The 27921-nt window shown below is 47.4% G+C and overlaps 1 protein-coding gene and 1 long non-coding RNA gene across 2 annotated transcripts; both read left to right on the top strand.

The window, feature by feature from the left end:
• The first annotated feature begins 859 nt into the window (after window positions 1-859).
• On the top strand, window positions 860-13837 carry ATOX1 (antioxidant 1 copper chaperone). The gene is made up of 4 exons (XM_025924261.2): window positions 860-965; window positions 7438-7513; window positions 11171-11339; window positions 13699-13837. Exons 1-3 carry the CDS (start codon window positions 960-962, stop codon window positions 11293-11295), a joined length of 207 nt encoding a protein of 68 aa, XP_025780046.1. The 5' UTR covers window positions 860-959; the 3' UTR covers window positions 11296-11339; window positions 13699-13837.
• A 12002-nt stretch (window positions 13838-25839) lies between these two features.
• LOC147584140 (uncharacterized) lies at window positions 25840-27468 on the top strand. The gene is made up of 2 exons (XR_015255181.1): window positions 25840-26172; window positions 26345-27468. It is a non-coding gene; the product is annotated as an uncharacterized LOC147584140 (long non-coding RNA).
• Window positions 27469-27921: the final 453 nt, after the last annotated feature.

The following is a 27921-nucleotide window of genomic DNA, read 5'->3' as shown; positions in this document are numbered from 1 at the left end:
CTCTGGCAAATTCCTTGGATATTCCAAGAAGTCCTCCCCGATGCTTGTGTATGTGTGCAGAGGGGTGTGTGTGATTGAAGTTCTGAGTCTTGCCATGCCTGTTTCTCTGTTAGTGTCCTAGAGCATCTCTGCCTTCATCTGTCTTCACCCATGGCTGTGGGTCTCATATCCTTGTCGCTTCATTTCTCCACCTCTCTTTGTCCCTGCCTCTCAGTCTGAATAACTGCCTCTCAAGCCCTGCCCACTCTTGTCTTCCAACTTTTGTACTTGCTGTCCCCTCTGCCTCCCTCCTTCCCAAATAGCTCATCTTCCTTCATCAGATAAACGTGTACTCTCCGTCCTTGACTCAGATTAGCTCCTCCTGAAACCTACTGTCAGCCAGAACCCCTCTCCCGCCCCCCAACAGGCTCCAGTTCGAGATCCTTTCTCTGCACCCGTGATACCGTCCATCCGTTTAACACTGCATTTTCATCGCCTGCTTCCTCCGCTCTCTGCCAGGCTGTCTCTTTCACTACTGCGCCTTGGATACCTAGCACACAGTGCTGGCTCACGGATGGGACTCAACTCAATATTGACTGAGTCAAGAAATGTTTGTCCTTTTTAGGGAGGTGTGGGGTTTGTCGTGTTCACTGCCGGGTCCTTGTATTCCCAGCCCCTAATACAGGCCTGACACTGAGCAGGTGGTCTAAACGTGGTCTGTAGGCGTTGCAGGCTGGCCCCGGGGGCTGCAGAAGCGTGCGGAATCCCAGAGCCCCGCCAGCTCAAAGGGTGAGTGGCGGCCAACGGCGGTCCCGCGGCTCCAGGCCGCGCGGCCAGGGAGGCGGGGCCTAACTGCCGGCCGCGGCGAAGGGGGCGGGGTTTCGCGTGAGGGGCGGTGCTTCTCGGCACCCAGCCCCGGAAGCACAGCGGCGCTAGAGCTCAGAGCCAGCCCAGGCGTCGCTACCACCACATCCACAGTCATGCCGGTAAGTCCCTGCTAGCTCCCGCTCCGAGCAGACCCGGGCCCCCGGCTTGCGCCTCCGCTGCACCGCCGATCGGCCACACGTCGCTCTTCAAGGGCTCAGGCCGCAGCCGGAGTTATTGTCTCTCTTCTCACTCTCTTCCCATCTACTCCCAGCTTCTGCGACCTTCCAGAAAATCCGATCCGAAAGGGGTTTTATGTAGGAGTCAGGCTTCAGGACATTGGAGCTACGGGCCTCCAGTGGTTACAAGCCCAGCCCTTCCTTGCATAGATGGGGAAACTGAGACCCAGGGAAGGGCACAGTCGCCGAGCGGGTGGCGAGCTGGAAATGGGACGTCTAGTCCCTGCGCCTTCACCCTGCTTGTGCCGGTCCGCGGACCTGGCCTGAAAGGGGGAATGGGGGAGGGGGGAAGATGGTGGGGGGAGGGGGAGGGTGGCTGTGGCCTCCGGGACGCGGCAGGTTTTCAGAGGTCCGTGGTTTCCTTCCCTTCCCCTGCCCACTCTGGCCGATTTTCAGTTCAGCGCTGAATGGAGACCGTGCTTTTAACTTTTCCTACAGATCACTTTTTGAAACTGAACCCCTAAGCCCTAGAGAGGTTAAGGGACCTGCTCAAAGTTGCCAGTTGCTCAATGACAGAGTTTGGAGAGGAATGAGCCGGTCTTAGCCGCCTTTGAAGTTCACTCAGTCTTAAAGCACATACGTGGTTGCCCAAGGCCTCATTTTGTAGATAAGGAATTAAGGACTTTCACAGATAAGAAAAAGCAAAAGCCCAGTGACTTACTGGAGGGAGGTCTCGGAGGCGTTGGGTGGAGCCAGGATTAAGCCCCTTATCTTTAGTCTCCCAGTCTCTCCTGGCCTGATCACTTGGGAAGTGCCAGACAAAAGTGGTCACACCGGCTTGGGAATAAACTGTGATGTCAGTTACATCCTGTAGATCCTGGTTGGGGTCATGTGGTGTTTACCAATTTCCTCCAGGGTGCCTAGTTAATGGCTCTGCTTCAAGAGTATACGCAGATGTGTCCCACAGATACCCTGTGTCTTAGCAGCCTAGCTTTGGGGAGCTGACAGGTAAGCAAGAAGTTCCCTGGGCCAAGCCACAAACATCTCAGGTGTCATTTCCCTAGGGTTTTGCCAAGTGCCTTGAGACAAATCCTCAGACAACACAAAGTATGGACAAAGAACCTGACAGAATCAGCCCTCCTACTTGAGCAGATCTGCCTTTAGCAATGTTAAGAGGACAGCATTAATCCCCCTGGGACTGGGATAGTGATGGTTTTTGTAGGGGGTGGCAGTGAAGGAAAGGCCAGCTTGAGAATCACTCTATTCTGGGTTCGCTTCTGGGGATTTTGACAAGCGAAAGACCCTCCAGAGCGGATGATCAGAATGAAGGCACCGTATCACAAGAAGAGCAGCTGAAGGAAGGCGGTATTAGTTCAGGGGCCCGTGGTCAAAACTCAGAGGGGAAGAGCGTGTCACACGAGAGGATTCTCCAACAAAAACTTGGAATCTCAGAAGCCTCTGAAAAATCTGTGCCCTCGCCTGTCAACCTCAGGCCTGAGGTGACCTCAGGCAAGTTGCTTTGCCTCTCTGTGCCTTGACTTCCTCATCTGTAAAATGGGAATAAAAACCGTGATCTCAGAGGACTATTGTTAGTATTACCTGGGAAAATGCCAGGTAAAATATAAAATATGTAGCATAGCCACTGACATAGCTAGTCCCCAAGAAATGGTAGCTCTTGTGTAGACATCGGACAAATAGGGTAGGACCTATAGGCGGGCAAGTGTTAACCCCACTTTAACAAGGACCACAGTGGTTGAGAGGTTAGGCTTGGAAGAGACATTTTCAGTCTAGGCCCTGCTACTCACTGGCTGTGTCATCCTGAGTGAGTGACCTAACGTCTGAACTTAAGCTCCCTCTTCTGTCAAGAAGGGATAATGAGGCCATCTCCTGGGAACATTGTGGTGATTAAACACAGTAATGCACACAGAGGGTTTCGAGCAATGCCCAACATGTAGTTTGCACTCAAATATTAGCGTTAGTAAACTCCTTATCGACATTGTGCTTAAAGACTGAATAGCCTGGATTTTCGAGAAAGAATTCCTTCCCTGGGAGGGGGCTGGACAATGTGACCCCACTGCTTTCCTGCCCTTCCAGTTCTGAGATTCAATTAAGGAGTTGTACAGTTTACTAGACTTTTTTTCATTGCTTTCAAGGACCCGTCTTAGAGGTGATGTGGGGAGGCTCTGAGGGACTGAGGCAACAGGGGGCCAGCCGGCCTTGGGCTTCTCTGTAAAGAATAGATATTCTGCCCATTAAGTAGATTTTTCTCCCACCCCCAAATCGACTTTTGCAACTCCGACTAGAGGAGAAGAGCACTGAATTGTAACATTTGCCACCCAGAAGCCGCCTTCTGGCTTCTGACCTCTGTACTGTGGAGGCTGAAAGGGGGCCTGCTCTCTGTAGTCAGCAGCAGAAAGCTGCCTGTGTTTGTTGACTTTAGGTTCTTGGGCAGCATAAACTTGTGCTTTTTTGCAAGGTGTCCCACTCCCAGAGCTACTGCTGAGAGTCACGGTCATGGACTGGCAGCTGGCAGTGTGTTGGCTGCTCCACAGCTAAAATGGCCCTGAAGCCAGGAGGGCCTGGGTTCACATCCCAAGCCTCAGCACAGACTTACCACGTGATCATGGGCAGCTCAGTGAACCCCTGGGAACTTCAGGAGAAAAACAGGGTGACTAGCTCCTTTTCCAAGCTGAGCGAGGACTAACTCAAGATACCGTACAAAGCGCATTTGGCACATATGGGCACTCAATAAATAGATTCAGGTATTATCTTGGTCTTGTGAACCCTTTAAAGCTTTGATTGGGTATTGATAAATACCCAATCGATAAATCGATTGTCTGATGGTTATTCTAGAGCAGGGGTCAGCACACTTTTTCTTAAAGGGCCAGGTAAATACTTAAAAATGCTTTAGGCTTGGGGCACCTGGGTGGCTCAGTCGGTTGAGCGTCTGACTTCGGCTCAGGTCATGGTCTTGCAGTTTGTGAGTTTGGGCCCCACGTCAGGCTCTGTGCTAACAGCTCAGAGCCTGGAGCTTCCTTCAGATTCTGTATCTCTCTCTCTCTCTTTCCCCCTCCCCTGCTCATGTTCTGCCTCTCTCTGTCTCTAAAAAATAAATAAATGTTAAAACAAATTTTTTTAAATAAAAAAAAAATGCCTTAGGCTTCATGAACCATGTGGTCCATTACAACTACTCAGCTCTGCCATTCCAATGTGAAAGTGCACCAACGAGCTTAGCTGTGTTTCAGTAAAACCTCCTAAGACCAGGTCACAGGCAGGCTTTAGTTTGCCAATTCACGTTCTAGAACAGCATCTCAAACTGTAATGTGGGTAGAAATAAACTGGGTGTCTTTTTAATTTTTATTTATTTTTATTTTTAAAGTAAAACCCAACATGGGGCTCAAAACTCACCGCCCCGGGATCAAGAGTCGCATATTCCACCGACTGAGCCAGCCAGGTGCCCCCTGGATGTCTTGTTAAAATGAAGATTCTGATTCAGGAGGCCTGCGGTGGGACCTAAGATTTTGCATTTTTGCAAGCTCCCAGGTCATGCTGTTAGTGTCCTCTAACAAGCTGAAGGAATGAGTGGGGTTTAACTAGAAGAAAAGAAAAACTGACCATTTTCTTTAAGGCAGTTTTTGCAGATCTGGCCTCAATAAAATAGTTGAAAACCAAACTCCTAACTCTTGGTCTTAGTTTCCCGTGGACCCCATGATGATAAGCCAGACCCAAAGATGTTCTGAGACTTGGAAAGAGCTTGAGAAGCCATTGGTCCAATTTTTTTTTTTTAATTTTTTTTTAACGTTTATTGATTTTTGAGACAGAGAGAGACAGAGCATGAACGGGGGAGGGTCAGAGAGAGGGAGACACAGAATCTGAAACAGGCTCCAGGCTCTGAGCCGTCAGCACAGGGCCCGACACGGGGCTCGAACGCACGGACCGCAAGATCATGACCTGAGCCGATGTCGGAAGCTTAACCGACAGCCACCCAGGCGCCCCAGTACAATTTTTTTAAATTTATTTATTTTTGATCGAGAGAAGGCACAAGCAGAGGAGGGGCAGAGAGAGAGACACACAGAATCTGAAGCAGGCTCCAGGCTCTGAACTGTCAGCACAGAGCCCAATGCAGGGCTCAAACCCACAAACCGTGACATCATGACCTCAACTTAAGTCAGAGACTCAACAGACTGAGCCATCTAGGCACCGCCATTAGTCTAATTTTTTGCAGGGGTGTGGTCTTGCCTCCTGGTGTCCCCCCAGTGAGTTAAAAATGGAGGGGCCCAGGGCCCACCCTGGAGCCTCAATGCAGATTGAGGCAGCCACCTGCAGAGTCCCATGTCCTCAAGCCCCCAGGTGATTCCTGTGTGCACGGAGGTTGAGAAAACTTGAGTTGGCTAATACCTTTTTTGTATGGATAAGGTATTATATACCCCTGACTGGGGCCAGTAAGGCACAGGGATTTTTGCCTGGGGTCTTCCAGCAAGAAACATTGCTGTGTCCAGAATTCCAACTGAGATAACAAATTTGAAATATTTTGAAGTGCTCTATGAAAAATGTAGCCATTTTTTTTGAAGTTAAAAAAAAAAGATTGGAACAAACTAAAAATAATAATCCAACAACTAATTTTTCACCCGTGGAAACTACTGGTAGGCTCCAACCTCTTTACTTCACGTTTTAGTTATATGTTGCTCCTGAGTAATTATCTCAAAACCTTGGTAGTTTAAAACAATAAACGTTCATTAATTCATAGTTTCTGAGAGTCAGGAATCTGGGAGCAGCTCAGTGGGGTGTTCCTGGCTCAGGGTCTCTGGTGAAGCTGTAATGAAGATGTTGGCCCAGACTGTACTCATCTTAAGGAGCATCTGCTTCCACGATGGCTCCCTCACCTAGCTGTTGGCTGGAGACTTAGTTCCTCAACATGAGCACCTCTCTATAGGGTTGCTTGAGGGTCTTTAAGATTTTGCAGCCAGAGGCACCTGGGTTAAGCATCCGACTCTTGATTTCGGCTCAGGTCATGGTCTCACCGTAGTGAGATCGAACCCCGTGTCGGGCTCTGCACTGTGTGTGTAGCCTGCTTAGGATTCTCTCCTACTTTCTGTCTCTCTTCCCCTCCCCACACCCAAAATTAAAAAAAAAAAAAAAAAAAAGATGTCGCAGCCAGCTTCCTCCAGAGTGAATGATCCCAGAGAGAGAGCAAGGAAGTAGCCACAATGTCTTTTATGACCTAGTCTCGGAGGTCACATAACATCACTTCAACCATATTCTACTGGACACCCAGCCCTGAGACATAGTGGAATGGGACTTCTCAAGGGCATAAATACTCAGGACTTGGGGATCACTGGGGCCATCTTGGATGCTGGCCAGCACACTTAAAATGTTTGTCCCATTCACTAACCTGGAGAGGGACTCTCATCCCCATTTTGCAGATGTAGAAACCTAGGCAAGAGGAGTTCAGTAACTCAGTCATACAGCTTGTAAGTGCTAGACCTGGGAACTGAAGCTCATCTTATTTCCAGAGATTTTAAAATAAAGGATGTATTGGTATAAGTAATCCTTGTCTGAAAGCAAAGGAAGGACCCAGAGACCGTCAACCAGCCATGTCAATCATCCATTCACTCAACTCAAGCACCTACTCTGTGCCAGGCACTCACTGTTCAAGTATTGGATTGCGGCAATGAACTGAACAAAGCTTGCCTTCATGCACTTGGTTTGTCAGATACCCTGGAGACTATAGGATGTTGAGCCTGTATGAAGAGTCCAGGAGTCTGGGTCCCCTTACTGGCCCGGCCTCCAACTCACTGGGAGCCCAGGCAAATCCCTTCCCTCCCCAGGACTCAGGGGCTGCCTCTGGCAGTGCGGCATGTGGATGACAACAGTGATTTCTGTGTATCCGAACACCAGGGAAGCTTATTAGCCACAACAGACGCCCCAGCCCAGACTTGTTGATCAGAACTGGTGGTTTTTGGAAGTTCTCAAGGGCTTCTAATGCAGAAGGTGATCTTCCGATGCATAGATAAGACCACCAGATCAGCATTGCTCAGAGTGCGTAGGCCCACCCCATATCAGAGTTATCAATGTCTTGAGACAACCCCATAACTCAAGAATCAAGATTTTGAAGGTAAGACTAGAAACCAACATTTGAAACTAGCTTCTCACGTGGTTCTACTCATCATGTGCTAGACACTCCTAACGGATTTATATGGATTACCTCATTTAATACAACAACCTGTAAGATGGAGAAACCCTTCCTTCCTCCACTTTACAGTTTACTAGAAGGGCTCAGAACCAGGCCACTGGTGAGTCTGACAGATCTTGCCCTCTCTGCCCTTTGTCTTGGTCTCTGGGTGGACCTGCGCACTGCTGGGGTATCTGGGTCGCTCTGCACGACTTAGCTCATGGTCCCCTTTGTCTGTTTTAGAAACACGAGTTCTCTGTGGACATGACCTGTGAAGGCTGCTCCAATGCGGTCAGTCGGGTGCTCAACAAGCTGGGAGGTGAGTGAGCGGCCCAGGGTTAGGAGCGAGGTGGGGGAGACCGAGGCACTTCTGTCATGCTCAAGTGCATGCAGAGGTGGGGCAGAAGCTTGAGTTGAAGCTGATAGCAACAGTAAAACTACGATGTAGTGAGTACTTAGCATGTGTCAAATATTCTGCTTAGTGGCTTCTGAGGATCAAGTCATCTACCTGTCACCACAACCATTTCCGTAGCTTCTTGGACTATCTCCATTATAAGCAGGAGGAACTGAAGTTCAGAGAGGTTAAGCAATGTGGCTGAGATCACACAGTAAGTGGCACAGCTGGGATTTGGCCCCACAATCTAGCTCAGAGTCCTGGCAGAACTAGTTAATACGTTGGTGATCTTCAGTGTGGTAACTTTTGATGATACATTTGAGTGTCATTTTCTATTAACATTTTTAAAATTGTAATATTAAAAAAAAACAAACTTTGGCTCAAGTCATGTGCAGAACTCCTAACACACCCCTTTGGACGTATTTAGAAAGTGATTACTCTCGGGGCGCCTGGGTGGCTCAGTCAGTCAAGCGTCCGACTTTGGCTCAGGCCATGATCTCGCGGTCTGTGAGTTCAAGCCCCGCGTCGGGCTCAGCGCTGACAGCTCAGAGCCTGGGGCCTGCTTTGGATTCTGTGTCTCCCTCGCTCTCTGCCCCTCCCCCGCTCATGTTCTATCTCTGTCTCAAAATAAACAAACGTTAAAAAATAAATAAAAAAGAAAACGATTATTCTCGTCCGGCCTCCTCAGTTCTCAGCTGGGGAAACTGAAGCCCAGAGAGGGCTGGGATCTGGCCCTGGGGCTCCATGAGGTAATTAGTTTTATTTTATTTCTTGATAAGATTTTCATTTTTACGACCCTAGATAATACCCGGTTTTCAGAGGGCTTCCACATGGATGTGCTCTCACTAGCACTTGGAACATTTCCTGTGAGCTGTCCTTTCCATCTGTGGAATGGGGATGTTGACACCAGTGCCCAAGAGGGGAAGTGACTTGCCTGAAGTGAGTCAATGGCTGGTTTCGAGTCCCCTAAACTGGAATCTTAGTTTGAAAGCATCTGAAGCAGTGGGGAAAACGTGACTGCTGACTTTTCTTGTGTAACTGTGGCCTCTTCTCCCGGGGGCCTGAGTTTCCCCAGCTGTGGTATGGGCCTGTCAGCCTGTGTCAGCTTTCACCGTGGATATTTTAAGAATGAAACTGCTCAAAAGCCCCTCGGATACCAAGAGGCACACTCCGGATGAAGGGAGGGTGGGTCTATGTCACTTGACACCCGACCTGGAATCTGGGCTGCAGGGAAAACAGTTTGAAACCCACTGGATTAGATGACCCCAGAGTTTCCTCCAGCTCTACGATGCCACCAAAATATTTATTCCAAAGAGGAGGGAGACACTTCTGAAATGAAAGACAAAAATCCAGCGTGTAGCAAGGACACATTGCATTTTTTTTTTTCTCCCTTGGTATCCATTAGGTACAAATTCAGACATTATGATAAAATCCTGTGCCTGGGTGGCTCAGTCGGTTAAGTGTCTGACTTCAGATCAGGTCATGATCTCACGGTTCATGAGTTCAAGCCCCGCGTTAGGCTCTGTGCTGACAGCTCAGAGCCTGGAGCCTGCTTCAGATTCTGTGTCTCCCTCCCTGCCTGCCTCTCCCCCATTCATGCTCTATCTCTCTTTCTCTCAAAAATAAATAAACATAAAAATAAAAAAATCCTGTGTCATGGGCTTTTTAAGGCTCTTCAAGCATTTGGGGATCTCCCTTTGAACTGGGACAGGTTTCTCCCTGTCTTTCACTACTGTCCCCTCCTGGGTGGCCTCTTGAGGTGAGGTAGAAGGGTTTTCTGAGTTGGGGTCTTAGATGAACAGTTCTGGGCCTGAGGATTCACAAACTAATGGCATATGTGAACCGGAGAGACCATAGGGGCTGGCCACCCCCAATTCCTTCATGTACAGATGGGGAGACGGAGGCCTCTAATGGGCAGGACCCGCCTGTGGCCATCCAACAAGTCAATAATGAAGTCAGGCCTAGAACCTATCAGGGGCTTTCCCTCTGCATTCTGTCATCTCAACAAAACACATTATAGATACTCCCATGTACTGCTCTGGGGGCGAGGTGGGTGGCTTGAAATTGGCACCGTCCTTCTGGAGGGTGGTTTTACAATATCAACATTTAACACGTGCCAGTCTGTTGCCCCACAGTTTCCATCCTGTAAATTCATGGCATATAAATAGTTGGACAAGTTCTATAAGCTATGCTCAAGTGTGTTTTCTGCAGCCATTGTGTGATAATAGTGCAAAATTGGAGGCAGCAATGTCAGTGTCCCTCAGCAGGGGACTGAGTGGGTGTATGGTACATCCACACTGGGGAATGCAATGTAGCTGCTAAAAAATGATGTAAGTCTGTGTATACTAAGATGGGCAAGGTATCCCGGACATCGGAAAGTGAAATATAGCAAGACCTGTGTATACAGTATGATGCCCTTTGGGGGAATTATTTTTCATTTGTCTGTCTGCAAAAAAGACTGGGTAGATGCCGTGCTGTTTGTAGTGACTTCTGGAGGTAGGAGATAGTCGGCAGCCTTACGCTCTAGTTTTTTTCAGACACGTTTGCCTTTTTTTAATGGTGTATCTGTATTATTATTATTATTATTTTTTTTTTTTTAGTTTATTTATTTGAGAGGGTGAGGAGGGGCAGAGAGAGAGGGTGAGAGGAAATCCCAAGCAGGCTCTACCCTGCGAGTGCAGAGCCCAAAATGAGGCTTGATCTCACAAACTGTGAGATTATGACTTGAGCTGACATCAAGAGTTGGACACTTGGGCGCCTGGGTGGCTCAGTCGGTTGAGTGTCCGACTTCGGCTCAGGTCATGATCTCACGTTTCGTGAGTTTGAGCCCCGCGTCAGGCTCTGTGCTGACAGCATAGAGCCTGGAGCCGGCTTCGAATTCTGTGTCTCCCTCTCTCTCTGCTCCTCCCCCGCTCGTGCTCTGTCTCTCTCTCTCTCTCTCTCTCTCCTTCAAAAATAAATTAAAAAAACATTAAAAAGAAAAAAAACGAGTTGGACACTTAACCGACTGAGCCACCCAGGCATACCTGTATTTTACTTTTGAAATTAAAAAGAAGAAAAAAAAACTTGAAAGAAGCCCAATCTAGAGTAGGGATTGGCAAACTACAGCCCATGGGCCAAATCTGGCCAACGGTCTGTTTTTGTACAGCTGAAAATGGTTTTTGCATTTTTTTAAAGTTTATTTATTTTTTCTGAGAGAGAGAGAATCCCAGGTAGGCTCCGTGCTGTCAGTGCAGAGCCTGACGCAGAGCTCGACCTCACGAACTGTGAGAACGTGACCTGAGCTGAAACCTAGAGTTAGATGCTTAACCGACTGAGCCACCCAAGTGCCCTGGTTTTTTACATTTTTAAAGGACTGTAAAAGCAATACACACAGAGAAGAATATGCAGCTGAGTCCATGTGGCCCAAAATGCGTAACACATGTCCTCTGGCCCTAAGATTTTGCTGGCACCTGGTGTGGAGGAAAGGGGAAGGCGGTTGTGAATAAGAATTTTGTAGCCTGGACTCTTTCTTGCTCTGACTGGGATGATCTCTGCTTCCTCCCCACACCCCCCCCCCCCCCCGACTTCCTCTTCCTGCAGGAGTTGAGTTTGACATTGACCTACCCAACAAGAAGGTTTGCATCAACTCTGAGCACAGCGTGGACCTTCTGCTGGAGACGCTGGGAAAAACAGGAAAAGCTGTTTCCTACCTCGGCCCCAAGTAATGAGGGCCTGGACCCCTGGGCCCAAGATGGACCAACGGTGGCAGGTGGGTGAGGCCCCTTGTACAAAATATTTCATTATCTAATGCAAATCCTAAGTTCAGGAATCCTCACAGCCTTCCTAGAGCACACAGAACACTGTGTTAGATGTCTCCCAGGGTCCCTTTTATGACTTGGGGAGTGCATCTCATGATCAGCGGGGTTTAAGTATAAGCGTATGACCCTGAGCAATGCTTTGATAAACTGTCCCATCCGAGAGGACGCCTGTGCCCTGGGTCTCATGCTCATGTGCACTGACCAGGTAAGTTAATTCAACTTGGTCTCTCTTCCCACTCGGAACGGCTATCAGCTTCCTGACCGTGCCCTCTGCCCAGATGAGTACAAAAACAATCCTCGTGTCCAAGCTGGATGCCCCCTTTAATTTTACACAATGCAGAGAGGCACGTAAGGTGCCCTGTGCCAGAATCATTCACCGTGGAACCAGATAGACGTGATTTATGGAGCCAACACTCCTTCCCTCTGTGCCCAGCCACAGCTTCAGAATCCTCCACAGCACGGCCCTCCCTAGCTGTCACTGCCCAGGTAGTGCCTTTGGTGTTTCAGTTCCAGTGATTGCCACGTCCCTGATGTGGATCAGTGCTCTCAGTGCTGTTGAGAAACACAAGGCTGGAGAGGGAAAGTGACGTGATCCCAGCCACGCACAGGCGAGCGGCAGAGGCAGGATGAAAGGCATCCCAAATCAGAAAAGAAGTTATTTTTTATTTGAGGGAGAGAGAGCGCGTGTGCGCACACAGGGCTGGGGGCAGAGAGAGGTTGAGAATCTTAAGCAGGCTCCACCTTTCAGCACAGAGCCCAGTGATGCAGGGCTCGAATTCACGAACTGTGAGATCATGACCTGAGCTGAAACCAAGAGTCAGATGCTCAGTGGGCCTGAGCCACCCGGGCACCGCTGAAGTGTACCACTTAGTGGCATCCACTGTGTTCAGGATGTTGTGCAACTCTCTGGTTTCAAAGCTTTATCACCCCAGAAAAACGCCCCAAACCCGTTAAGTAGTCACTCTACATGCCCCCCTCTCCCAGCCCCTGGGAACCACTAATTGGCCTTCTGCCTCTGTGAATTTGCCTATTCTGGATGTATCATTTAAGAGAAGCCATACGAAGGGTGGTTTCTGGGCGGCTCAGTCAGTTGGGTGTTTGACTCTTGGTTTCGGCCCCAGGTCATGATCTCGCGGTTCGAGAGTTGGAGCCCAGCATCAGGCTCTGTGCTGACAGTGCAGAGCCTACATGGGATTCTCTCTCTCCTTTCTCTGCCCCTCCTGTGTGTGCTCTCTCTCAAAATAAATAAATAAATAAATAAATAAATAAATAAATAAATGGGGGGGGGATCCATACGATTTCCATTAGTGTAATATTTTCAGGATTCATCCGAGCCCTAGCATGTATCAGTACTTTATTCCTTTCTGTGGCTGAATAATTCTCATAGTTTTTAATTAACTTATTTATCTTTGCTTTTTTATTGTGCAAATTTTAAGTGTACGAGTAGGAAAACGAATCCCTATCTACCATCACCCAGATCCAATTATAAGCCCTTGCCATCGTTGTCTCAGCTATGCTCCACCAACCGTACCCACCCCCCCCCAACCCCCACCATTTTGAAGCAAATTCTGGATAGCAGCTAATTTTATCTGGGTGTGTGTGAGCAAACACGTGTAGTGTGGAAAGACTCAGATGCACAGATTCTCGGTGAGAATCACCTATCAGGTGAACTTTACCCCACACATACCTGCAGCATCTGCCTCAGTCTGTTTTAAGAGGTTCTCCAGTGACGGATTTGAAGCCAGGTTTGGGAATCAGAGAGAGCATTTCTTAAACAATTTTTTATGTTCATTTATTTTTGAGAAAGAGAGAGAGAGAGTGTGTGAGCCGGGTGGGGGCAGAGAGAGAGGGAGACACCGAACCCGAAGCGAGCTCCAGGCTCCAAGCTGTCAGCACAGAGCCCGACGCGAGGCTTGAACCCACAAACTGTGAGATCATGACCTGAGCTGAAGTCGGAGGCTCAACCGACTGAGCCACCCAGGTGCCCCAGCATTTCTTGGTTACAAAGTCACCTCGACTATCTGTTCATTGGCCGATTTGTTTGCTTGTGACTTTGTTCACTGCCTTCCCAACGTGAATTAAAACAGGACAGGGAGTTCCATCCCAGCAGCCCTGGAAGTTTCCCAGAAAGGCCTCAGTGGTGATTGGCTGAGCTAGGTTAATGCGTTCCAGCCAACCCAGAATAACAGACTTAGTTGGCGGGGTGTGCACCCCCACAGCTGCCTCTTAGTGAACCTCTACTGCTTTGCAATGCCTCCATGTGCACAGCAGATGGCACTCTTGCCCCACCTAATTTCTCCTCTCTTCCAGGTCGCTGATCCTCTCCTGCCTTCCAGACAGACCTGGGGCCTGGCAGTCCTACTTGGCAATGGGGGTTCCCACAGAGACCCTCACTTGCTCTGCTCCTCCCTACCTTCCCTGCAATAAAATCGAGCCACTTTGGTTGGAAGTGTTGTCTCTTGCAATGTCTGCATGTTACTCGTTCACATGCTGTGGAAAAGGTAATTACAATGCTTTCTTGGGTTGGAGTTCTAAGAGCTCCCAACCGGGAGCAAGAGGCCTGGCAGATTCTGATTCTTTGCTCTGTGACCTTTGGCAAGTCACTTCCCCTCTCCGGGCTTCACTTTTCCTCATCTGTAAAGTGAAGATGTTGGGCCAGATTGGCGATCCCCTTTGTTTTCAATATTTTGAAAGACTTCTGTCCATCCTTAAGTGCATTGCATTTCAAGGATGTTAAATCTTAAACAGTTAGAATAGTGGCTAGAGGCTTAAAGACAGACTGCCTGGGATAGAGTCCAAGCTCCGTTACCTCCCAGCTGGGCCATTATGTCAAAACAAAGGGAATGTTTTAGTGTGTGTAGCTTTATTTTATTAAAAGAAAAATACATTTCTGTACATGTCTCAGACTCTTAAAAATTATTGAGTTCCTCAGAGAGCTTTTGGCTCTATACGTTGTGCCATATTAGAAATGAAAACAAATTTGTGACACGCAAGAATACACAAGCACACCTCCCATTAATTAGCCTTCGGGACTAGATGAAGCCACTGTACGTCGTTCAGGTTCTGGAAAATTTCACCATATGATTGTAAGTGAAAGAGAAAAAGGCATCTCCTGGAAATAGTTTTTTTCCGCCTTTGCCTTCGGAAAGGGTCTTGGGTAACACACGCTGAGAAAGGCTTTAACCCTTTATGGGGCACGCATGGAGGAGACCCAGCTGTGACCTTAGATCGGTCACCTAATCTCAGAGGCAGCTTCCTCCTCTGCACAGTCATAATGCCTTCAACTCAGGGAACTTGGTAGCCAGACTTATATAAGACTTTGTTTCAACTCTAGACTGTGTGAGAGCAAAATTTTGGTCCCATTATGCAGTTATTAAACAAGTCCCTACCATTTGTGCCTTTGTGGCCCTCAGCCCAGGGCCTCTGCCAACCCTCATGGTATCTGGCTCTTTGGCCACCAGATGGCAGTGTCATTTGGGCTTGACCAGCAGGAGTTTAAGACCCATCCTGTGGGTTCTGGGGGGATGAACTTGAGGGTTTTTCCGTTTTCACGGTCTCCCAGGAGACCAGGTTCAGGCTGGCTGGCCCATTGGGAACACCCCAGGATTGAGGCCCCATGGCTGCCTAGGACGAGTGGCCCTTGGAGGAGTTCTTCCCCACCCAGTTTCCAGCTGAGGCCCTCAGGTTCGATCTCTGAGGCTCCAGAGGAGCTGGGGAAGCTGCCACGCCTACCAGCAGCCCAGCTGGCCGTCCATGGAGCAAGTAAGATCACACAGCAGAGTGTGGGCCTCTGCAGGGGTGGGAGTGGGGAGCCGATGTGTCTGCATACTATTGGGGTGCTTCTTCCAGAGCCTGACCCTGCAGCCCTTGCTGCAGCCGGGCCACTCCTGTGTCCCCTAGGTGTCCCCTAGGTGTCTCGCTTGCGTCTGTGCTGCCCCACCCTCCCCACCCCCATCCTGTCTCCATGTACAAATTCCTTTCCCTCCCTTGCATACCACAGCCTCCATGAAACCTCTCCACAACTGGAAGTAATTTATTTCTTCTCTTGGCCCTCACAGCATTTATCCCACCAGCTTCAGTGTTTTGACAAAGCTTTTTGTCCACGTGTCTTTCCTGCCCTCAAGGATCAGGCCAAGCAGAGAAAAGGCACTGGGGATATTTGATGGCTGTGTAATAGGTACCCTTGGGGGGATGTTTACTGAGTGCCATGCCCTTACATTAATGTCACTCTATCCTCTGATCCACATGAGAGAGCGGACCGGGATGTGGTAGGTGCACAGTTGACACTGAGTTCATCCTTTAGAGGAGAAGGTTGCCTGGTCTGGTCCTTTTCCGCAGGCTTGCATTTTTGTCAAGGTCCCAGGTTGTGAGTACAGCAGTCTAGAGTGACCCCTGGGGGTTCCCAGGAACTGTCGTTGTCATGGTTTCTGGGACCGGTGGGGTAAAGCTCCCAGCCACTTTGCCTCGGTCAACCTGCCCATCCTGTGGCCAAAGCCTTGGTTTGTCCAGTGCAGATAGAGCCCACGGTTGCAGAGAAGCCGTTTGTGGCTGCAGTGCTGGAGGCAGAGCCTGGGGGCTGGACCCGAGCGAGGCTGTAACCCCCATGGTGGTGTGGGTCACAGAGGGAGCCCCTCCACTCGATGCTGAGTGAGCTCAAGCAAGTCCCCTGTCTCTGCCTCCTGTTAAATACAAGATTTTTGCTTTCGAATGTGTTTTAAAAGAACAGCGTTGTCGAGGTATAATTCCATTCAATAAATTGCATACATTCTAAGTGTATGATTTTTTTAACTATTAATTAATTAATTAATTTATTTATAGAGTTGAGGAAGGGCAGAGAGAGGGAGAGAGAGAATCCCCAAGCAAGCTCCCTGCCATCAGGGCAGAGTCCAGTGCGGGGCTCAATCTCATGAACCGTGAGATCGTGACCTGGGTTAAAATCAAGATTTGGATGCTCTCTCTCTCTTTTTTTTTCATTTCGTTTCATTTCATTTCATCACGGAAAGTATACTCTTTAATCCCCATTCCCCTATTTCACCTCTTTTTTTTTTTCTTTTCTTTTCTTCTTTTTAATTCTTAAGTTGGATGCTTACCTGACTGAGCCACCCAGGCGCCCCTTGCACGTCTGATTTTTTCACACACTCATGAAACCATCACCACAACCAAGATAGTGACTATGTCATGCTAGAAAGTTTCCTCAGGTCTCTTGGCCATCCCTCCCACCCCTCTCTCCACCCCAAGCAACTACCATTCTGCTTTCTGTCACAATTACTGTAGTTTGAATTTTCTAGACTTTTATATAAATGCAATCATATAGTACATACTCATTTTTGTCTGGCTTCTTCCACTCCACATGATTTTTTTGAAATTCATCTATGTTATTATGGGTATCAGTAGCTTGTTTTTCTTTATCACCAAGTAGTAAGCATTCCATTGTAGGGCTGTACCACAAGCCATGAATGGTTATTCGTTCACCTGTTGATGGACATTTGAGTTGTTTCCAGTTTTTTAAACGGCTCTCTGGTGCTGGTAAGTTTCCCCAAGGGCTCTGTGTGCACAAGAGAGAGCCTCAGTGGGCAGGTCTCTTCCAACCAAAAACCCCCAGACCCAAACCAAGGGAGCTCAAGTCATAGTTTTATCAACTTGGCTTCCTCCTACATCCTCTGGACTTCAGCAAATCTAGATTCAAATTCTCCCTCCACCACCTAATAACCATATAACATTGGGAAAGCTACTGATTCTTTTGTGTAACTCAAGTTTCCTCATCTGTAGAATGGAAACCATAACAGTACCTACCCCATGTGGCTATTGTGAGCCTTAAGCAAGATGATCCCATGCCAAATGCTTGATGACGGCATTGCACAAATGCAGCTTTTTGTTTGAATGAAAAGTTTCACCATTATGCTATTGGAAGCTGGAAAACTGAAATTTGAAAAATGTCAGGGATTTGACCATGGCAGACGACGGAAAGTAAAAACGAAATCTCAGCATTGCGCTGTGTGGCTGTGAGCGGTTGGTTGAGTCAAGGTCCTCTCTTGTGTTCTCCTTTAATCAGTGCCAGTCTCTTAAAAACCTCAAGTCTGCAATTTCTGGGGAGTGTCTGTAGAGATGATTTTAGATTTCCATGTCCTTAGGGGCTGTGGCTACTTGGTTTAAGTGGCTGAGTTTCTTAATCTGCTACCTAAGATGGGAAGGTCTGCAAATCTCCTGATTGCCTTGAAATAAGATATCAAAGTTTCTGGAAATAAGGATCTACCTCTCATTGGTCTGCTTATCTTGGGTTCCTGGCATCCTGATCCTTTTTGAATGATGGTCCCCAGACTTGAAAAAGAACATAGGCTTTACAGACAAACAGGTTCAGTCCCAACCTGGCTGTTTACCAGCTCTGGGAACTTGGGCAAGCTGCTTAACTGTCCAGGATTTCAGTTTTCTCATCTGTAAAATAGAAATAATTAATAACAATACCATTTTCTTTTTTAAAAAATATCTTTATTTATTTTTGTGAGAGAGAGAGGGAGAGAGAGAGACACACACACAGAATCCGAAGCAGGTTCCAGGCTCTGAGCTGTCATCACAGACCTTGACGCGGGGCTTGAACCCATGAACCGTGAGATCAGGACCTGAGCCGAAGACAGATGCTCAACCGACTGAGCCGCACAGGTGCCCCAACAATACTTTTTTTCTTAAAGTGAGGTAATGCACACACACAAAGGTTCTCAGCTTGGCTATGGTTATCCTTGCAGGATCTTAGGGAAGGAGAAGACCTGGTTGGTCATCCAACCAAAAGTCCACATCCCCTCCCTCTGATGGGTGGCCCCAGGCCTTAGCGTGTATACCAGCCCTAAGAGGGAGCATCACCAGCAGCTTGCTCTGCCCTGGACAGCCCTGTGAGGGAAGATTCTGGTGTTGAAATCACCCTTACATCCCTGGCACTTCTCATGACTGGAGCTTGGTTAGTCCTGCCATGTGGGGCATCAGTCTATCCGTTCCCTGTGGTGGCTCCTCAGAGACAGAACATGCTTTTCCTTTCTGATCCCTCCCACTCCTCCCTGGCCTACTTCACAATCAGTATCCCGAATACCCTCCTCTACCTTTCCTCAGGGACAGAGCTGGAGTTACCAGACCACCTGATCACTAGCCTCTTCATCGATGCCTTCCTGAGAGTGGAGGCTAAGAGAACATGAACCCTGGACCCTACTGCTCCTATGCCAGCCCACGTGGTTCCCGGCTCAGCATGGAAAGAGCTGGACTGAGTTGGGAGGGCATGAGTTCCTCGAATAGAGGAAATCTGGACAAGCTACTCAATCTTCCTTCATCTAGGAGATGTGGCCCAGATGGCACCCACTTCATAGGTAATGTGCACAAAATGCCCAGGGCAGAGTAGACCCTCAGCCGCCGCATCCCCAAATTCACATTTTTGAGGACGTGTCCTTGAGTCCTACCACTCTGTAAAAGGGCTGGGCCTGCCTGGTCTGGTCACACCCAACAGCAGACCTGGCCCCAACTCTGCTGGATCACTGCCCCTCCCAGGGTCTAATTTGGAAATAGCCTTAACCCAGGCAGTCGTTTGTGGGTATCTAACTCCTTTTTTGCTCTAAACAGAAACTGTGGTTCCCTTTATGCTCCTGGTAATTAGAGAGGCCAGAAAAGCCATTGAGGTGGTATGAAGGGCTAGAGGGAGAGGTGAAGCCTTCCGGTCAGCAGCTGGCTATTAGTAAAGCTTTGGGAGGGTCAAAAGTTATAGGAAGATTCTCAGCTGTGCAGGGGGTTGGCGCCCCAACCCCCAAGCTGTTCACAGGTCAACTGTCTATATAAGGAAACATAAATGGTTTCCCTATCGGTAAATTAGAGATCACACTTGTATCACAGAGTGGTTCTGACAATGAAGGAAGATAATCCATGTACATCATTTACTACAGTGGCTGGTTGTAGAAAGCATTCAACAAGCATTAGCCATTTTATTAGTAGTGGTGTTTTGTAACCTGCTTTCACTAAATAGTTCCTGGACACACCTTCATCTCCAATGTCTGTTATCTGGGGCTGCTTCTGCACTGTATTGGCCAAGTTGAAGAGTTGCAACAGAGACCGTATGACCCACAAGGCCTAGAATGTTCACTGTCTTGCCCTTTCCAGAAAAATGTGTTGATTCATGATTTAGATCAGTGATCTCAAGCTGTGTTCTATGGAAATCTAAGGTTCCATGCAGATACCTTGGGAAAACAAAGAGTGGTAGATGGTGGGCATCTTTCTAGAGACTAATCCTCTTATCTGTTAAAATTAACGAGTTGTTTTATCAAAGATGTAAGGAAGAAATTATACCAATTCTCTACAATCTCTCTTAGAGGATACTATAAGGCCAGCAATACCCTAACACCAAAACCAGACAGACATTCCAAGGAGAGAAAACTATGGACCAACATCTCTTATGAACACCGAATCAAAAATCCTTGACAAAATACTAGCAAATCAAAGCCAATGATGTCTAAAAGGAATTATACACCACAACCAAGTGGGATTTATTCTAGGTATGCAAGGCTGGTTCAATATTTGAAAATCAATTAATGTAATCTATTATATCAATAAGCTAAAAAAGAAAAATCACATGATCATATCAGTAGGTGCAGAAAAAGCATTTGACAAAACCCAAAACCCATTCATGATAAAAAAAAGAACTGTCAGTAAACTAGAATAGAGGGGAATAGCTCACCTGATGAATAATATCTACAAAAAACCTACAGCAAATCAAAAGTGAGAAACTTGAAGCTTTCCCACTAAAATCAGGTATGAGATAAGGATGTCCCCTCTCACCACTGCTTTCCAACATTGTACAGAAAGCTCTTGATAATACTATAAGATAAGAAAAGGAAATGAAAGGTACACAGGGGCACCTGGGTGGCTCAGTCAGTTAAGTGTCTGACTCTTGATTTCAGCTCAGGGTCATGATCTTGTGTTTGTGAGTTCGAGCCCCATATGGGGCTCCAAGCTGATGGTGGGGAGCCTGCTTGGGATTCTGTTTCCCTCCCTCTCTGCCCCTCCTCTGCTTGCTCTCTCTCTCAAAATAACTAATAATAATAATAAATTAAAAAAAAAAAAGAAAATCCAAGAGAGTTGGGGTTCAGAGAACTTCCAGGTTGGTGAACACATCCAGGTATCAAGAAGGTGGTGCACCCCAGCTCCACAAGGACAGAAGCTCCTGCACCCAGGACTCTCCCTGTCCTCACCCTGTGTATCTCTACATCTGGCTCTTCAAGTGCATCCTTTATCATTTCCTTCAATAAACTGGTAAACGTGTTTTCCTGAGTTCGATGAGCTATTGTCATAAATAATCACACCTAGAGAGGAGGGAGAAATGAGAACCTCCAATTTGTAGCCAAGTCAGGTGAAAGTTGTGGGTAAGCCTGGGAGTCTACCACAGATCTATTACTTGGGACTGGCATTTGGGTAGGGGGAGTCTTGTCGGACTGAGACCTTGACCTATGGGATCTGACGCTGTCTCCAGAGAGTGTCAGAATTGAGTTACATTTTAGGACACTCAGCTGGTGTCACAGAATTGCTTGTTGTGGGGAAAAACCAGGACCCACACACAAAACCCACACATCTGATGACTGCAAGTGTCCAGAGTGTTCTGTGTGAAAGTAGAGGAGAAAGACACAAGAAGGGAGCTGTGGGGTTGTCCAGTACAGCCATCTATGGCAAAATGTTAAGATTTGTCAAAGCTAACAGGTAGATACAAAGATATCAACCTTATTATTCTGTATACTTTCTTTGTACACTTGCCATATTTCACAAATTAGAAGAAAAAGGACCTGACGTACACCGTGGAAAATATTGCCAACAGTTCAAGAGGCTGTACAATGAAAAATAAATACCTGTTCATTTCAGATCTGTGATCCTCCTCAGAGACGCTCGTGGGCTGTGGTCAATTTCATATGCATCTTTCAGGAGCAGTCTGCAAACGCAAGCTGTAGTATCCACAAGACCTGCTCCCCTTGGAAGCATACATACACACATACATCCTTACTCACCTAGATGTCTGATCTTACCCATGTGGGAAGCAGACCTGCACGTTGAAGCCTTCCATTTGGAAAGTCTACCTTGTGACCCTTGATTTTGGACACTCACTAGAAACCACTCTGTTTTCTCTGTCAGTGGACCTGAACCCATCTTGCATGTCTTTTCCAATTGGCGATTAATGTGGGCCTTTCTTATTAACTAGGGTCAGCTTTCTTTGGAGAATGACTGCTTAGCTCTTTGAAGCTTCCTTCTCAGGCTCCCTAGAATGCAATTTCCAGGTGCCAAACAACCCATATTTTAAGTCAGACCATCCCAAACACATCCTTAAAATTTGGTGAAAATCTGTCCTGCCATTTTCTTAGGATATGGTACGTAAATAGACAAAAAGTCACGAACTTCCCTTTATGATGTGAATAAACCCCCCCACTGCTCCCCCACTCTGACCTTTAAGGGAAAAGAGAGAGAGAGAGAGAGAAAACTTACAAAATGAGAACACGCGTGGCACACTGTCCGTACCTTGCCTTTTTTTTCTTACTTATCACTGTATCTGAGATGGTTTTGTGTTTCCTATCAGTCCACACAGTTTTGCCTTTGTAATTTATAGTATAAATACTGGTTCAATTTCATTTGTGAATATGCTGGGGACTAAATTCCTAGTACTCTTTTCTTTCTAAAATAAAGTCTTAATTTCTGTTAAGTGTAAGGTGACCAACTCATCCTTTTGCTTGGGGGTTTCTGTTTTATCGTTTAAAAGTCCTATGTCCCGGAAACCCCTCAGTTCTGCGCAAAGTGGGATGTTTGGTCACCATGTTTAAGTACCATGTGAACAGTAGACAAATTTGAATAGGAAGTAGTTCATTATAACAACACAAGTAATGATCTTCCCTTTTGCCCTAAAATGAAATTATTTTTATAAACCTTTTTAGAAGTTTATTTTTTATTTATTTTGAGAGAGAAGGAGAGAGAAAGTGAACGAGTGGGGGAGGGACAGAGAGATGGAGTGAGAAGACCCCAACAGGCTCTGAGCTGTCAGCCTGGAGCCTGACTCGGGGCTCAAACTCACGAACCGTGAGGTCATGACCTGAGCCGAAATCAAGAGTTGGGTGCTTAACCGACTGAGCACCCCCCCAGGTGCTTCCTAAAAAGAACTTGTTAACCAAATATTGTCCACATAGAATAAGGATTGTCCTAGGACTTTTGCTAGAGTTGGGGGTTGCCTCACGCTTTTAAGTGGCTGTGTAGCATTTCAGGGTATGACTTCACCATAATTTTATTAAGCCTGCTTCCTGCTAACGGACATTTTGTTTCTTTCTAGCGTTTTGCTGGAATAAACAAGTCATCCCTGAATGTCCTTACTTATTTGTTCTATAAACTGGTAAACTCCGCATAAGAAATTTGTTTTGAAAATAAGGCTTTCCTGCTAAAAACAAAACTCAAAACGCCACAAGATTAAAGCCTCTTTCATCTCGGGCCTTCTGTGAGTCTCTTTTTCTTCAGGTGACTGACTGGGCTAAGGATGAGTTTAAAACGGGTTGGCAGCCAAGGTCTGGGAAGGAAGCCCAGGCACAGGAGAGGCTTCCTGGGGTGCATGAGGGAGACAAACAGCCCAGTGCTGTGCTTCCCAGCTTGGAGGGGGTGTTTATCAAGGCCAGTGGGAGAGGAGTTGGCCAGACTTCGAGGGGTCCAGTGTTGGCCAGGAGTAGGGCTGAGAGACTGAAGCCATTCAGCTGTGTTCCAAAAAGAGCAGGGAGAGGAAGGGGAAACTAGCCCAGACACACACTGGGTGGCTGCCGGCTGGCCAGGGCTCTTGGTACAACAAGCCCAGTGCCAGGCGGTGGGGCCCAGCCAGCTGTCCCCCGGGACCCCACCCCAGACTGGGCAGGGTTAGGTCAGTTCCGCAATTGCTTCTTGGGGCTATCAGGAATGGAGTTTTATGGAGTATGGGATAATTCAGTACTTTTCCAGAGAGATGGGCTACTTGGGCCGGAAAGGTGATTTTTCTACCCATGTGGTATGTGCGACACGTGTGTAGTAATGGATCCTTTATCCTGCAAAGGGGCTGTGGCATCACTCACCAAACTGTTCTATGCAGAATGCTGTTGGTAAAACACCAGATCCAAAAGTCAAAAAAGCTCGGGAAATGCCAAGTCCGTCAAAATCAAGCAGAATTCTTTACTGTGGGAATTCTCAGAGCCTTCAGTGTGCTAACAGTGTACTTCCTGACTCTTCAAAGAGGAGATGAAGTAAACATTGTTTCCCTGATGTTAAGTCCTTGGAATATCCTCTGTCCCCTCAGGGAACACGTAATATCATCTTTGCTAAATGGTGTCTGCTAATTCTGATCCATAGGAAAAGGCAGAAGCCAACAGGCCCACCTGTAAACCATCCAAGAATGTAGGACGGAGAGGCCTCTGGAATCTGGCCGATCAGAGCCGGAAGATGCTGCCATTTCCTACCCAAAAGTGTGCCGGGCATCTTTCACAATATAAAATGATTGACTTTCAGGAGCACGAGGGATTCCCCCAGACTTGAGGTAGGGGCAGCCCCATGCTGATCGGAACAATTGAGGGAGTACAGCAGAAGAGCTTGGGTTTGCTCCAGCCTTCATCTCTGCATCTCACTTCTTCTGGTCCCAGAGATTCAGCCACATACTTCACCACAGTGATCTCTGGGGCTCCTGTGTGTCAGGCTCAGCGCACACATCACCATGGGAGAGACGCCCCGCTTCATCCAATTGTCATCTCCACTGTGTGGCCTCTGGGTCTGTGACCCCCACCTTTGTTGGTGCTTTTTTTTTTTTTAAGGTTAAAATGCAAAGCCATCTGGGAGGAACCATTGCCACGATCCTTAACAGCTTCTCTGCCCTGAGATTTATGTGGAAAGAGCCAAGTTTGGTGTTGGAGGACAGACTGTCTTGTAGTAGAGGCTGTGTATGCAAATCTTTCCCATTCTTGAGTCACTGGGTTAGGCTGGTACCTTGTATCTATGGTCCCTTCTCCTGGAAAGAACTGGAAAATGAAATGCTAAAGAGTGAGAACTTGAGTCTTCGTTCACTCTGCCCCTGATTTGCTAATTGACATTAGAAAGTTCTTTCCTTTCCCTGAGACTTTTTCTTCCTTTGTAAAATGAAGTGGTTTAGACTATTTTAATTAATTTCTAACTTTCTGATCAGAGGAAGACTTCTGTCCAACAACGTCCTAAGAGCCATCCCATCTAAAACAGGTAAAAGTGGTCTGTAACCAAAGTGTTTTTAAGGTAATATGGCATCATAATATTATGGAAGTGTTTCCTGTAAAAGTTAGGGTAGAGGTGCTTTTAGGAGCAAGGAGATAGTTGTGATTGGTCAAGGCACCCAAAGGGCTTTCTGGGTGACTGCAAATTTCCTGATCTGAGTGGGAGTTACAAGTGGTGTTTTCCTCAGAATGTCTCAGCAAACGATAAAAATATTACTAATACGTTATAAAGCCAGTCACTGGGAACACAACTGTGTCAATTAGATTTAGCTGCAAAAGGCAAAAACTTCATAGTAAAAGTGGCTTAACAAGATAGAAGTTTACGTTTCCTTCACGTAAGTGAAGTCTGGGGGTGAGCAGTCCAAGGCACTCGATGGAAACAGCTAAGAGCTCAATGAGCATCAAAGACCCAAGGCTCCTTCTCTCTTTTGTCCACCATCTTCAACACAAAACTTCCAATCCAGAGGTCAAGATGGCTGACTGAGCTCCACTGTCTTGTCCACGATAGATCCATCCAGCAAGAAGAGGGATGAAAACAGCATGCCCTCTCACTTCAACCCCTGGAAGGAGCACAACCTTTCTTTACATCCCTTTGACCAACAATTAATTACAAGGCCTAGCAGCAAGGGAGGCTGGGAAATGTAGTCTTTAATCTGGTGACTTCAGCTCAGGTCATGATCTTACAGTTCGTGAGTTTAAGCCCCGCATTGGGCTCTCTGCTGTCAACACAGAGCCCACTTTGGATCCTCTGTCCCCCTTTCTCTCTGTCCCTCCCCCACTCTCTCTCTCTCAAAAATAAATAAACATTAAAAAAAAAATCTGGGTGGCCATGGACCCACCCAACTGTTGTTTCCACAATAAATGTAAAAAAAAAAAAAAAAGAGTAGATTTAGGGGACAACCAGCAGAAGATGCCACAACATATTAATGGATTTTAGTTTCTGATGTGTTGAAATTAGTGGGTGACTAATGTGGGTGTCTTTGCTGCTTTTCAGTCACTGTTTTAAATGTAGCTTGAGATGTACAAAGTGAGGTGAATATTCATAATTTGTGGCACGGCTGGAGCACTCACAGAACACAGCTTAAAACCCCCTGAACTAGAAACTCCCCAAGAGTTTTTCCAGCTTTGACATTCTAGAATTCTATGAAAGCCCTGCCCCCTTCCATGAGCTAACAGAGGGCTTTCTCTCTGGGGACTGGCAGGGGACTTCTTGTTACCTTCAGGACTGAGAATTGTGCCCATTGTTTCTTTGGAGGCAGCTGACCTGGCCAAATATCTTGAAAAGCTCTCTGTCACAGCAGCCTTCCCCATCTCGGCCTGGGAGTTCCCCAGAGGTGGTGTGGTTTACTGAGGCATTGAAAACTCAACATTTCAAAGCAGGGGCTGTCTGTGTCCTGGCTAGGAGTGGCTCAGACTTGCCCTCACGATTTTCGGAGACCTTTATAACAGAAGGAACCACCTTTGGTTCAACTCTTCCATTTTTCAGAGGAGGACGCAGGGATCCAAAGAGGTTGAGACTTTGAAGTCCCTAAGCAACCAGGTACTGACTTGTCCTAAAGCTTTTCCATCACCACTCATTACAATAGCGTGAATTTAATGTACACGTCCTATGTGCCGGGCCAAGCGCATCACATGCAAAAATCTCATTTAATCTTCACAAAAACCCTGAGAGATAGGTACAATTTTTTTTTTCTTTTTTGGTCATTTTACAGATTGGGAAACTGCAACCTCGATTTGCCCAAGGCCTCGCCGTTACCAGGTGTGGATCAGAACTGGAACCTACGCAGTGCGACAGCGGAGCCCGCACCTTGACCTCTGTGCTCAGAATGGCTGCCTTCCACGGATGTTCCGGGTGTGAGGAGGACTGACTTTACTCCTAGTAAAGTGCGAGGGGCACATCGTTGCCTGAATGAAGCCGCTTGGACATTGCATCCGTTCAGACCACTCCTTGCCCCAGATGTAGCTCTGTCATCAGCAGCTTGGTGTCGAATTCAAGGTGTCTTGGCACCAGGAATAATGTGCCCGGAGGCGTGGGTACCTAACTTTCCACCAGGGCAAGAGCCCGTCCCCCAGATTTACCATGAGCACCTGTCCTATCTGTCCTACCCTGTCTGGGTGAGGCAATCCTCCAACACCACAAAGAGGACCAAGTACCCCTGCAAATGTACTGACCCTGGGTGTGGGGACCTCCCCCATCTCTGGGCCGTCTCTGGACCTTGCCTGAGTAGCCTGTAGCAGGTCTTCTTTGTGACAGCTTTCTGTGTTGGATACTGGGCCTTTCTGCCTGTTATCACTCACTTTTCCCCTGAGCAAAGACGCTGAGGAATTGTAGGGACAATAGGAATCTCTCAGTAGAGAAGCACCATAGGGAGTTGCTGTGGAGACCTGAGCTGTTTAGCTCACCCCAGCTCTTCAGGTTTCTCCTTGTCCTCCGGCACAGGAAGCTTCTAATCTGTTCCAGAGTCCAAGGAAGGATGGGATGAGGTCACGGGCCTGAGATACTTTATCTTAGAGAAGGTTCTAGAAAGGCCCAGGGGCTGAAGGTACTGTTTTTGTCCTTACTCTGACCACATTTCTGAAAGGAATGTTGGTGGGGGTTGGGCATGCTCGGCAGCCTGTTCAGAGGACAGCGAGGTTCAGACAGTGAAAGGCCTTCCACAGAGCTGACCTGCCTCTGTCAAGAGCATAACCCTGGAAAATCCCAGAGCTTCACATGGCCCAGTCTGTGCAGACTCACAATGGAAGAAAACAAAGTCCCCCCATCACCGGTCATTTAGAAGCTCCATAATCTCTACCTCCATATCTCTAACAGCATTAAAAGGGATCTAATTAATAATCCACACAAAACTCCATTTCTGTTTCCTCAAATTCCCTCATCTCCTTAATGAGGTTTTTGGAGTGGTCGGGGGGGTGGGATTCAGAGCTGATGGCCAAGAAAGAAATCTTTTAAAAAAAAAATTTATTTTTAACGTTGATTTATTTTTGTGAGAGAGAGAGAGAGTGCAAGAGGGGGAGGAACAGAGAGAGAGGGAGACACAATCTGAAGCAGGCTCCAGGCTCTGAGCTGTCAGCACAGAGCCCAATGTGGGGCTGGAACTCACGAACCCCAAGATCATGACCTGAGCCGAGGTTGGATGCTTCACCGACTGAGCCACCCAGGTGCCCCAAGAAAGAATTCTTGAAGACCTCTTTAGTGCAAAAAGGTGATTTTGTTAAAGCACGGGGACAGGACTCATGGGCAGAAAGAGCTGCACTGGGGTTGTGAGGGGTGACTGCTTAGATACTGTGG

This window comes from Puma concolor, chromosome A1 (assembly GCF_028749965.1).
Source record: "Puma concolor isolate L17-30 chromosome A1, mPumCon1.1.hap2, whole genome shotgun sequence".
Lineage (NCBI taxonomy): Eukaryota > Metazoa > Chordata > Mammalia > Carnivora > Felidae > Puma > Puma concolor.
This window is presented reverse-complemented; position numbering and strand designations above follow the sequence as displayed.

What these genes read in the sequence shown, in the direction of transcription:
- ATOX1 (XM_025924261.2), top strand. An exon ending in GGTGCTCAACAAGCTGGGAG is followed by an intron (nt 7,514 to 11,170) that starts GTGAGTGAGCGG and finishes CTCTTCCTGCAG; the next exon opens with GAGTTGAGTTTGACATTGAC.